General features: G+C 33.3%; 1 protein-coding gene across 2 annotated transcripts; it reads right to left on the bottom strand.

Moving 5' to 3' along the window:
* Window positions 1-1,729: 1,729 nt before the first annotated feature.
* LOC110038163 (protein REVEILLE 8-like) lies at window positions 1,730-12,509 on the bottom strand. 2 transcript variants are annotated; one of them, XM_020742931.1, is made up of 9 exons: window positions 12,014-12,509; window positions 10,947-11,004; window positions 10,029-10,152; window positions 9,790-9,957; window positions 9,508-9,633; window positions 4,721-4,830; window positions 3,363-3,422; window positions 2,367-2,467; window positions 1,730-2,272 (listed from the first exon to the last, which is right to left on the bottom strand). In XM_020742931.1, the coding sequence occupies exons 1-9, from the start codon at window positions 12,319-12,321 to the stop codon at window positions 2,254-2,256; spliced, it is 1,074 nt and encodes a 357-aa protein (XP_020598590.1). In that variant the 5' UTR covers window positions 12,322-12,509; the 3' UTR covers window positions 1,730-2,253. The 2 variants fall into 2 exon arrangements, with proteins under 2 accessions (XP_020598590.1, XP_020598589.1); XM_020742930.1 differs by having other exon boundaries at window positions 1,731-2,272; window positions 9,508-9,636.
* Window positions 12,510-13,143: the final 634 nt, after the last annotated feature.

The raw sequence follows: 13,143 nt of genomic DNA, 5'->3' as shown, positions 1-13,143 counted from the left end.
TTTTTAGAGTTTAGGGGAGTTTTGCTGTGTTTGTTTTTAGAAATCATTTGTGGAGTCTTTTTCCTCTTTATGTATCTAAAGAGGTAGTGGTGCTATGCCTGTATCCTACTCGAAGATAGTGATTGTATCTCCCCTTTTGCCTTCCCTTAGACCTTTCCAAGCCTACCCCTTAGCTGCCTGCCACTCCGATCCTTCCCTAACTCCGCGAATCCACTTTCCAGCCCCTCCAAGTCTGTTGTCTAACTCTGCAACCAAACTTGCCCCCCCAACACTCCATCCTTGTGGCTTTCACCCCGGGGCAACAAACCTCTGTTGTTTCTGTCATTTCCGCCCAATTTTTTGTTGTCACCACACTAGACAGCCAACCCTTCCCGCAGTACCTCGCTCTACCTTTGTGGCCGCCTCCCCTGCTAGCCATCCCGATCCACTTAGGCAATCTCTACTGTTCTTGGGATGCATTTTCAAGGTGTTGTTTGCATCATTTTATGTGTTTGTGATGTTATTTTCAATTTGTATTGTCGTGTATCCCTATTTCCCAATTAATAAAAATCGCATCGTATGTTTCTACTATTTTCCTAATAGTTATGGCATCACTGATTTTAAGAGGAGAACGAAGTATATCATAATGTTAAATTCTTGCTTCCCTCTTCATCATGATCATTACTGTCAGTCACATCAGCCTATATCACTCATGCAATTGTTTCAATATATGCTAATCGAAAGGGTCACATTATCCTACTAAATTTTTTTTAAATAAAAAAAAATTATTTTATTTTATAAAAAAACGTTTCATTCAAAATATTCAATAATTAAACTTTATTCTTGGAAGAAAAAAAATAGTCAATTATCATTATGTTATTATTAAAAAAATTATATAAGCATTATCAAATATATTCTATTTTTGAATAAATATTTTAAAGATATTCTAATAGCCAAATAACTTCCAAGTAATTTACTTCCCCACGTCATTCCTCCTTTTCAATGCCCACGGAATGTAAGGGCCATCATTAATATTAATATTAATATAATTGTCGTAAAATTAAAGACTTTAAGCTTATTTTAAAATTACTAAAACTATTTATAGATTTATCGCATCTTAAAAGTAACCAAAGACTTTGAAAAATCCAAATACAATTTTATTTCCAACATCTCAAACTCAAGGAAGGTGGCCGCGCATAAACCCCACGGCCCCACCTCAGGAAAAATTATTCTATACGAACACCGTGTCCGATCTCCACCATTCATCACAGCAAAAATGTATGACAACGAATCCTACTTTGATTTCTTTTTTTTGAAAGAATTTACTGTGATGAACGATAGAGATCGGACACCGTCTACATCCCTGCATATAATGTCTGTACGAAATAATTTTTTCGACCCCAGGTCACCCCTCACAGCCCAATAAAATCTTGCAAAAAGTCATAAAAAAGTACTAATTATCCATTAATTTGGGTTATGTTCAGCTTAACTTAATTTTCATGCTTTACAAATTACTTTAGAAGCCCCAATTTCACTCAAATATGCAATTCTCATAAAATAAATTGTGAAAGGAAGGAAGGTATGATACTTACCCCTTGTTATCCAATTACAAAAAGGAATAACATATCCATCCTGCATCAAATTTATAATTGAACACTGAATTTCAGAAGCATAAATCAGAAAAACAATTAGCTAAATATATAAATAAATTAAACAGAAAAACAAAAAAAAAAAAAAAAAGATTGAAAGAACAGCATTTCAGAAGCCAAAACCTTTGCTATTACTCTGCAATTAAAAACAAACTCAACACTAATTTTAATACAGCAATGATCACATATCTACGAATTCTTTAGCCTAAAAGCAACTCGGTATTTACATGCATCAACCTCAAGAACAAATATACAAGCCAAAAAAGGTTACCGTTCCAGCGGGTTTTGTCAGATTTGTACAGAGGAAGGAAATACTACCAGACTTCCAGGGTTAGAACTGCCAGAGAAGTTGCTTTGGATGATGGTGGAGCCTTTCAAGCAAACAGTTTCTTCTTCAAATACCATAAACATACACGCATTTATTCCATCAGTGGGATTTATATACATATCACAAAATTTTTGTATATTTACATATAAAACACCAAAATTTTGATATTTATTCTGTTTGGATGTGATTGAGTTGTTAAAAATGTTACACAAAATAAATATCAAAGGTTAAGTATTAGATATGTAAATATATAAAAATTAGGTATTTTGTATGTAAATGTCCCTTCATTATAAAGTTTTACTGCTCGGCTTTCACCCTATGAAGAAAAATTAAGGGGAGTGAGAAACTTGGGTGGAATAAATGAAGGAAGTTTCTTCAAGAAAAAGAAGGAAGAAGAAGAGAGAACTCACAAGAACGGGGTGTTTAAAGTTTCACCAGCTTTAAGCATGCCCTGGCTACTACTTGCTTTGCCTTTCTCTGCACAGGCATCATACAAAGACAGCAGTCTTCTCTGGAAGATTTTATAGCTTTTTTTAGAATGTGATAGAAAGTGCAATAACAAATCTAAACCAAAGTAAATATAATAATTATAAACAAAATTAGCACATGTTTGTTCATTAAATAAATTATAATTGCGTCTGTGCAAAAGCCGCCAAAGGGGTGCAATGAAACAACCTGACTTTTGTTTAAAAAATATTACAATAAAATGAACTTAAAATATGTTAAAATTTAAGAGTTAAATGACGAAATTATAAAAAACATCTAAAATTAATATCTCACTTCTAAATATCAAATAATTTCTTTTTATCTCTAATTTTTCGCTCTGTCATTTTGCAATAGCAATTACTTAAATCAAAACCGTTCTTTTTCATAATAAATGAGTCAGCTTATGATCCAATACAAACGAAGGGGGTGTTTGGTAGTCCCCTATTAATAGGATTTATCGTCGGATTTTGCTAAATCCAACCAAATATAAAAAAGGCGCAAGTTCCATGGATTTATGAAATTTCAAATTTAAGATCCGAATTTTGCCTTCAATTCATGTAAAACTCGAATTTAATAAATCCAACAAGAGGGTGGATTTAATAAATCCGGATTTATTAAATCCTACTAACTCTAAATCCTTCCTGCTGCCAAACAACTCCTAATAGAATTAAGGTCGTGCTTGAGGTTGAACTCGATTGATCATTTCAACTCAGTGTACACTTAACACGTGGAATATAATTCTCTAAATGAATAATGGCTAATTTTGACGTCACAAAATAGAAAATATCTAGTGTTAATGTAAGCAAAAATTGAGGTAATATGCTAGAAGGTAAAGAACATAGGACATAAAATGCTGTGTCTACAAATGACAACCCTGAAAGTTGGAACAAGTTCAGATTTGCAAGTTTTAAGACACTCACATGGTCTTCAAAATCAGGGTTTGTCAGGTTGAGGCTGAGATTTCCCATCAGCAATAAAACCTGGACAGTCAAGATTCAAAAGTCAATGATTCGAACAAAAACCTAAATCACCTAAATGAATCTTGAAAGTTCAAATATCATAAGCAGAAGACAAGTATATTCATCAATTACAGCATGAACAATATCAATTCCAAGTTAATTTACCAAAAAACAAACTTTCAAGTACTACAGGCGCATAGTATTTGCAACCAACCACCAAATTTGAGTGTTCTTTTATTTATTTGTCGGACAACCAAATATCAAAAAGTGAGAAAAATAGTTTTAAACTTATCCAGCCACTCGTAGGAATAACTTGCGCCGATGTGAGTAAGATAAAATAGTTCATATTTGGTTTAAGGCCCTTAAACCTGATAATATGCTTTTACCAAAGATTGTTTGCGGGCTAGCCAATGACTAAGATCAAGAAGGAATGGGAAGACCTAGTATTGTGCTCCAAGAAAACTTTTCCCCTTTTTTTCCTGTTTTATATTTTTTTCATGAATGGTTGAAATATTGTTAGAATTAAAATGGTGCCCAACTATTTCTTTGTTTTTGTTTCACATGAAAAGGTCATGGCAGCCTAAAAATGTTGAACTGACGATTGTAGGATTTATGGCTTGTTAAAGGTTGTTCGAAAGGGTCACTTCAAATAGAAGAACAAAAATGAAGCATCTAGCAGCAATAAAAGGATAAGAATAATAAGCAAAATCAACAGAATAGAATAACAATGAAGACAATGACAGAAAAAGAGAACAAAGATAAAATTAGCTAAGTTAAAGGCACTGGCTAACTTGAAAGCGGTTTCAATTTGAAGGGCACAGATGATTTAAACAAAACAGGAGATGGCTTAATCTGAAGTTTTGCTTTATGTAGAGTTGTATTAATCTTAAATAACATCACTTTGCTGATACAAAAGTTACTTCAAGAGAAGCATGTTTGTAAAAAATGAATTATGGCCAGCACAAGTGGAAAATTTTCTACCCATTTACACCCAAGACTCTCATCAACATCAAGGTCTCGGAAAGGAACGTTTGTTCGTAATCTTACCTCCTAAAAACATTTTTATATGCGCTATGTGAGCCCATGACCTCTATCTATATCATAATGAGCAATTCTACTATAACTTGAAAAGCAAAATAATATATTACTGTTGCTGGCCATTCACGATAAAAGCTGCATCATAATGCCACAATTCTCATACATAACAGAACTTCCATCATCTCATATTAAAACCATTTTAATGATAGAAAAAAAAGAAACCTTCAAGCAACACAAATTTGAGGGAGCTAAATTTTAATCTAAGTACAAAGATGGCATACTGTTTCAACGTCGATTGGGTCCATTTCCATCAACTTCTGCAAGTGACCTCTTCTGCTAGGATCAAAAATACTTCCAATAAAGCTGTACACTTGAGCAAAGTCTGGCATATCTTCATAAAGAATAAAAATTTAGAAATAAAGATTGGGCAAATCAAATGCAAGTAAATAGGAACAAATTTAAGAAAATATAAAAGAAGAACACAAAGAAAAACAAAGCAATAATATTAACTATGAATCAACACACGTCAAGAAGACTTCGATGCATGTCCGAGACAAGCAGAACATGAACACACCTCCAACACACTATAATGCATACAATGTATTTTTTTTTTCAAAAGGAGTGTCAAAATACAGCTTGGCCACATTCTGACATTTCATTGACACGCGTCAACAAGGACAGGACATGCCCCAGATGTTTGTGATGATGATTGTGACTATTTTGATGATTAGTTACTACTCTTAGAGTATATGCTATTAAAGTTCAACATTTTCATATTTTATGTATGGTTATTTTGAAGGCTATATACTATCCATTTAAGTTTTTGGCATTTTGCATAAACATTGTAATATTGATATTAAAAAAATCACCTGAAGTGATCATTTTACATTGGTAAAATACGAAAGATAATATTGTATCAATAGGATGTTGAATCATTCTTTTTATATAACACACCCTCGTATTTTTGAGCATTAGATAAAGAAACCAGAGTTCCCTATCAATGAATTCTACCAAATGTTAACATTTCATTATATGTCAAAGGGCGCAAAAGGGGAGCTTGCAACCATTGAACTATGCAAAGAGTATATATTAGATGCACATATTAGTCAAAAATATTTATATCATTACCATTAAAAAACAATTCCCATCAATTCTTTTATGATACAATGAGGAATATTAAATGCATAGATATTAGCAAAATCTTAATTTAGTAAAAAATATTACTAAATATGCTCTAAAAAGTTAATATTGCAGCAATAGTAACATTACTGTCAAGGATAGTACACTTTCAGTGCGACTAATCTATGAACCTAGATCATTCTCTTTTTGTAAGCCAGCCACATATGTCATCTATATTACATGATTATGAGCACGGATACTAGGATATCCAAGTCCTGACTGCAGTAATATTAAACAGGATCATGAGTTGGGATCCGTAGAAGTGCACTAGGAGCATAATGAGCGTAGCATTTGAATAAACAAAGCTCATGTTTGAAAATATGTTGGTTAGGCCACAGCATTTATAGGTAAAAGGAAAGTTTCTATTCAAATAAGTTTTTTTTCTAAAATGAAGCTAAAGAATTGAGAAGTAGAGATAAAACCTTACTTCCATTATTGTATCTTCCGCAACATGAAAAATAAAAGAAGAAAATTTCTTTATTTCAATATCACTATTCTCTAGATAATAACGCTAGTCAAACATTGTGGTATAGATTATCTTTATTTGAGCATGCTTATAACTCTAAATGGTTGCTTGTTAGCTTAGTGATATTTTCTATTTAATGATTGCACTAACTTGATCAACTACATTTGATTTTATATTTACGGTAAGACTTTCGATTCATTCTCTCAAGCAAGATCTTAAACCATAAAATACAAGTAGGTCTGCAAATGAACCAGATGTTCAAAATGCCACTTCTAGCTAGACTCGATTAATGCGTGTTTACAAATTGTTTGATTAACAAATCAAACAAGATGGAACACTTTACTCGGTTCTTAAATAGAGAGACAGAACATAAGATGAAAAAAGAAATCCTCGAATTGAAAAAAAAAAGAAAAAATCTATTGAAAAAATTCACAAATCATTTTTATCATATTTAATAATTATCTTAATATCTAATAAATTTTTTATAATAAAAATCTCTTACAAAAAAATCAATATCTTTGAGTTTTGGAATATAATATTAATAAAATTTTGATTAGCATGCCTCTTCGATCCCACTCTCTTCCTCAATTTAGGCCATCCAATAAAAAAATTCTTATTTATTATTCTTTTTCTTTAGTCCCACATCATAGGAATATTTATATTTGTACTATTTATATTGTACTACAAAACTATTAGAGCTTGTAGCCCACATAGCCGATATGCTAGGAGTTGGTGGGATTTTGTGAGAGGCTCAAGCAAATATTCTAGATAGGATCTTATAAGGCTCGTTTTAAAAGCTCGCGAACTTGAAGTCTTAATTTTTGAGCTCGGTGCTATAAGGCTTGTCAGTATTTTCAAACAACCTCCTTGTTTACAAAATAAATCAAGTTAAAAAAATATGAACATAAAACGAAGTAAGCTTAAACATGATTACAAAAGGTATAATTGAGCTCGAGCGAAACTTGAATAAACTTTTGGTAAATGAGCTCGAGCGAACGTCGGCCGACTCCTGCCCTTCATATAAGTTGAATAAACATTCATTTGCAGTCCTCATATAAGTTGAACCTCAGAGATGTAGAGGCACAACAAAAAGATTAAAAATTGTATGAGTTCCTACCCTAATGTATTACATTATAGAGCCTAAGATTTCTAATATAGAAATAGTATACACTCCAAATTTGGAAGCAATCAACCAATAAAACAAAGAACACAATCTAATAATCATAAAACAAATAGCCTTCAAATACAAATTCACTACAAGGAAAAGAATGATCATGAATGATACAGAAAAATAAGAGTATTTTAAGAATTTATATCTTAACATTTTTTCAAAATCTATTCCAAAATCTAATACTTGATATTTTTAATTTTGACATATTTAATAATAATAAAAAAATAATAATAATGTCTGATGGAGTCAATTCTAATGTCTGAGATTTCTAATACAAATATAGCACACAATGTAGATTTTATGCCATCAACCAATGCAACAAACATGCAACTTTAATTAAAAAAGCAAGATATTTATTTACTACTTTTGATGAATATAGAAAACAATAAAATTTGATTCAAGACAAGATTTTGGCCCTCCAATTAAAAAATTAACAACAATAAAATTAAGTAGCACATGCTACACGAGTGGCTAAAATTTGCAAATAAAAACAGAAACTATATCATAATACATCTGACAAAAATCAATGCATTTTTGAAAAACAGCAGTAGAAGCAAGAGAGATGAAGCAAAAGGAAAAGAAGTAATAAATAGTCAAACAACACAATTGAACAAAGAGATTACCTCTCTCAAAATGGTTCAAGTTTCCCATTTGAACATTAATTAGAATTCCAAAATGAGAAGAATGATTTGCACCTCCATACAATTTTTTATTAAGCCTGAAACTCCAATTTTTTTGTTAATATCTTTTAAACATATAATTAAAAAAACTCAAGAAACCACAAATAAGATAGATATCAAAAGCCGGGAAAAAGCCAAGAAATAATAATTACAACTGCAAGGAGCAAACCTCTCAACCCAAAAAAGAAAAGAAAAGGATAAGCTAGAATAGCATAACCAAAAGAAGAAACTGAAGGAAAGGGCTATACTCCTCCAATCGCTTGGGAATCTCAAAATATAAGTTATGGACTTGCCATGAAAACCAATAGCAAGCACCTGAAAAAAGAATCTAAGACAAGGGAATAGAATTTGTATCTCTACCACCCAATCCTGCCCCCTCTACTTGTTACCCTACTGGGCCTACTCCTACACCCAACATATATACCTCCATCTGCAACTCTAAATCATTTTGATAAGTTCCAGCTCATTGGAGAGCAGATAAGTCTAGGAGTGAGTAGATGAGATGCAAAGTGAAGGAGGTTAGCAAAACAGTAATAGAACCTAGTTTAATTTCAACTGTTGGTGGTTATAGCTTATCTTAACCATTTGGAAACAACTTTACGAACCCACTAGCTTTTATTCCTATTTCTACAAATAAATGAACTGTCACAAATTAGTATGAGAGTGCTACAAGATGTAGTGGAGGTATTCTCAAGATTTCTCTTTCACAGAATAGATTCTATCTAAAATATTACAAGATAAAATCCAAATTTTAATGCTTATATGAATAGCTAAATATCTTAAGGTAACAGTGAACCCAACAATTGGCATTTTCTTATTTCTATTGAGATATGCTGCACTCGGGATTTAATGAACCAAATAACCTAAGAGATTTGTTTAGTGGTAAAGAAAAACACCAACAACATTCTCCACTTAATTCCAACAGCAAGCTAGAATGCAGAAAAACAAGTGCAAACATGTGGACGACCCTACAAAACATGCTACTAACCTAAAGAGCCTACAGTTGTAAAATAATCCCTGGAGCAGTATAATTAAAAAGATAACATTATTTAAGCATGGAAAAAATAGAAGTTAGCTAATAATTTATGACTAAAGCATGCATTCCTAATGGAAATCCAATATAACCCATTTATGCATAAAGCACCTAGTGTATTAATTATTGGAAATAGTCTCTCAAATTTATTATGTTATCTTCATAAAGAAATAGAAGCACTAAAAATAATCAGAAAAGCTCAAAATAAAAGTAATTTCTTTGCACGTAATCCCCATTGAGAAAGACAATGAATCAACTTGGCTTAACATCATTTGATGTAGCATGATTTCTCTCCCAAGTAACAAGCTATCTTGCGATATTTCAATCAAAACATTAATAAACAACACACTGCACATATAAAAAGTATCACATCCTGTAGCTAGTTACTAATGAATATATATATATATATAAATGTCATCAACTGTGCTGTAGCTAGTTACTAATGAATCCTGTAGCTAGTTACTAATGAATATATATATATATATAAATGTCATCAACTGTGAAAAAAATTATTTTAGTAAGTACAATGAGTTCTGTACCACGAACTGATGCGTCATGATGCCTTTGATCAGCCGTTTCACAATTTTGCCTAGTCATTTGCGGGTTTTCAGTGCTGCTGCAGCTAGAACTATTATTAAACAACACACTCCCCGAAGGCCCTGCGTCTTCTGCAAAGCAAATTCAATAAGTACAGGTAGAGATCAAACCAAAATGTAAACTAAACTTATGAAGGGTGAAAGTTCTATTTTTAGTTAAACGTGATAGATAGAGCTATCTGAAATTAGCAGATGACATGTCGAATGGTCTAGTGAGGGCTAAACCTTTTATTGTGTGTAATGCATCAGTAGGCTGAACGGGGACCCATGAGGAAATTGTTCCACTTGTAGAATTTCTAATCACTGATGACCTATCTGATTTGAGAGGATAGCCTGGCTCAGGAAGGCATGGGGCATTTTGAAATGAAGTTGTAGGTTGAGACACTTGGTGTCCTAAGAAAATATTGCACATAAAATATATATTAGCCACAAAACTAATGAAAGTCAATGAAAGTAGTTCTTACCATTTTTAGAAGCCTTCTGAGGATATGGATGAGCAGCTTTGCGCTTGGGCCGAGGAGGCGGGACATGCTCACTAGTTCCATTTTTCTGAACTTTTAAAAAGTATTTTTGTGCATGGCTCCTGATCTGCAAGAATGTATTTTCATAGTCTTTAAAAATTGATGAAGTAAAAAATTATCAACAACAACCCTATTCAACTAATTGAGGTTGCTTCACAAATTTTCATTCTCCATTCATGCCTAATTTCAATGGAGCATCACATGAGGAGCTAATTCTATTTTGTCTATCCATATTACTTCTTAATTATTTAACATCGATATTATTAATCTATATCATTGGTGCATCATATAACAAACATTATTCATGAGCAAACCACAGCATGTCTTTTACAGTATTTAATCTTCAATACTTGCTACTAGTAACATCACCGAAAAAATTATTTCTCAAATATTCTTTCTAATTTTAGCATATGTCCAATTTTTAGCACTTTCATACTGGTAACAGGTCAAATTTTAGATGGACTGGCACTTTATCATTGACACCCATTAATCTACGTTGATCATCAACTCAGTTTTTTACTTCTGGATCCTTCATGCCTCTTTAGATGCTACTTTCATACACTAGAGTTTGATAGCTGATAAAGTCATAGAAGCTACAGTAGCTTGAGATAGTTCAAGAACAACAGCCAAATACATGGTTGATCACAAGTAAGGCAAGACATGGGTGTGGATGCATGATGAATTTTGCAACATACTATTTAAATATTGGATAGCTGTAGCTTAGATCTTTTTGTGCAGTCTTAGGAAATCTACCGTGCAAACTTAATCTGCTACGAAAAGAAATCATTATTTGATGTTCAATATTGTTACTTTAACTTTATATATGATACCAATATGTACATAAGAAAGATTTGGAAATACCTGGATAACTGTCTTTGACCCAACAAATGCTTCTATTTTCTTCCAATCACGATCAAATCTGAACCAAATAAAGCAAGGCACAAGATTAAGATGGTTCGGGGTGGGGAGTGGCCTCAGCACACTTTTACAACAACATCTAAAGAGTCATACACACCATACATACAAATTAGGCAAATCATAAAAGAATATTTTCAATACAGGCTAGCTTGATCTCGTTCGATATGCAGACATAAGCACAACCCAATTTCCTTCAACAACAGCCTAAGGGACAAATTGGTTCACTTGTTTTGCCATTTTCAAGTGAATAATTTTTTTCCTCCTTGTATGCTTGAAGGTCATAAGTTGTAGTTCAACCCTCAATTCCCTTTTTTTTCCTCTCTAAAACAGTTAAAGCAATTAATTTGGCTTGCAGAAAACATAGACTTTCCCCAATTCTAGGAAAAAAATTTAAACATTTGTCATACTAAATGGCTTTGATTGACATTAATCAGTTTTCTTTTCTTGGTATTTTGAGGTGCCCAACGACACGCACCAGCTTACTAAAAAAATAACAAGAAAGCTTCAAACATAAATTAATTAAAATCAAAATACAAGTAAATTAATTAGAGAATTTTTTTTTCGTCAAAAGTCACAGGTTATTGCTATACATTTTGAGATTTATTGCCAATCATTCCCAAAAATAGAATGCTCGTGACAAATTTCAGACGGAAATATATACCAATAGAAAGACTGCTGTCAGATAACTAGCTACCTTCAAACAGTAAATCAATTCCATGTTCAATTAAGCAAGCTCCTTTCAGGTAACGATACAAACAATTGCCCTCCACAAATCCAATCCATGCCAAGTGGAGGCATTTGGAGCCAAGAAAACTAAGGGCCATAGAACCTAATATGTAGTGTTCGAATAATAACGCCATAATTCATTCCAAACCCAGACACAATCCACAGAAAGAACCCAGATCTAGCACATATCACAAGAGATAAATAAACGATTGAGCAAATCACAACATCTAAACTTCAAAAAGCAAGCCAAAACCTAAAAAGAGAGAACGAGAATGAACACATACAGCTGAAGCGCCTCGAGGAACTTGTCGTGTTCTTGCTCGGTCCAGCTCTCTCTCGACTTAGTGATGGTGTATGGCTTCCTGATCTTCTTGTTCGGATCCTCCGAAGAGGTCTCGTCAGCCGCAGCGGAGGTCGTAATAGAGCCCAGCATGTCCTGGAAAGCCATGCCCGCAGGAATCCCAATCCCCTTCTTCTGCTGCTGCTGCTGCTGCTGCTGCTGCTGCTGCTGATGATGAGAGTCCGCACAAAATCCCACTTGTCCTCCGAACTCGCTACCGCCTTCTTCTGCCGCCGGAGTAGACGACAACATATAGATCCGATTCTGCAATCCGCTAGATAAACCTCTTCACGGCCCGCTTCAATTGTCTCCACAACTGGTTCTCTCTCTCTCTCCTGCTCGTGAGGACTTGTGGCTTCCAGCGAGGAAGAGATGTGGCTTTCTCTGCAGACGTTTGGGTTGAAGCGAAATGGTGGGCTTTGTGTGGCGTGCAGCGAGCATTTCCAACCACAACTTCCTTTCAAGGTCGACAGCTCATTATATAAAACAACAAATAAAATATTGCCAGCACCACACCATTTTCATGCAAAAGAAATACATTTTAATATTTTAACTGCACGACCATCCATGCCTTGTTTTCACTTAAAAATTTTGGGCATTATTTATACATTTAATATCTAAGTCTACTTTTTACATTTATATCCTCCAGTCATTGGAATCATATTTAAATATCACTATTTTATTTTTTATTTTATTAATATTTATATATATATATATATTAAAGAAAGGGAAATGATATTTAGTCCGATGGGTCACAAATAATGCTTCCCTCAGTTGGGTCAAAACCCAGTTGTGCTTTGATTGATCCGTAGGGCCCACATCACGGGATTCGAATCCCCCGACCTGAGGGACGTATGCTAGAGGCAGCACCAATAAGTCGAGACGTGGATCAAACACACACACACACACACACGTACGATATTTGATTAATCATATAACCTTCCCAACTAAAATATGATTAAGCTATGACATAAGAAATATCTGCCTAATAAATTACTCCTAATTTTTTTGCTCAAAATTATATTAATGTCATGATTAAATTATCAATTTTCTTCCTCCAAACCTGGAAGATGT

The sequence above is a fragment of the Phalaenopsis equestris genome, unplaced genomic scaffold, assembly GCF_001263595.1.
Source record: "Phalaenopsis equestris unplaced genomic scaffold, ASM126359v1 Scaffold231779, whole genome shotgun sequence".
Lineage (NCBI taxonomy): Eukaryota > Viridiplantae > Streptophyta > Magnoliopsida > Asparagales > Orchidaceae > Phalaenopsis > Phalaenopsis equestris.
The sequence above is the reverse complement of the archived record's forward strand: the minus strand, read 5'-3'. Positions and strand labels throughout refer to the sequence as shown.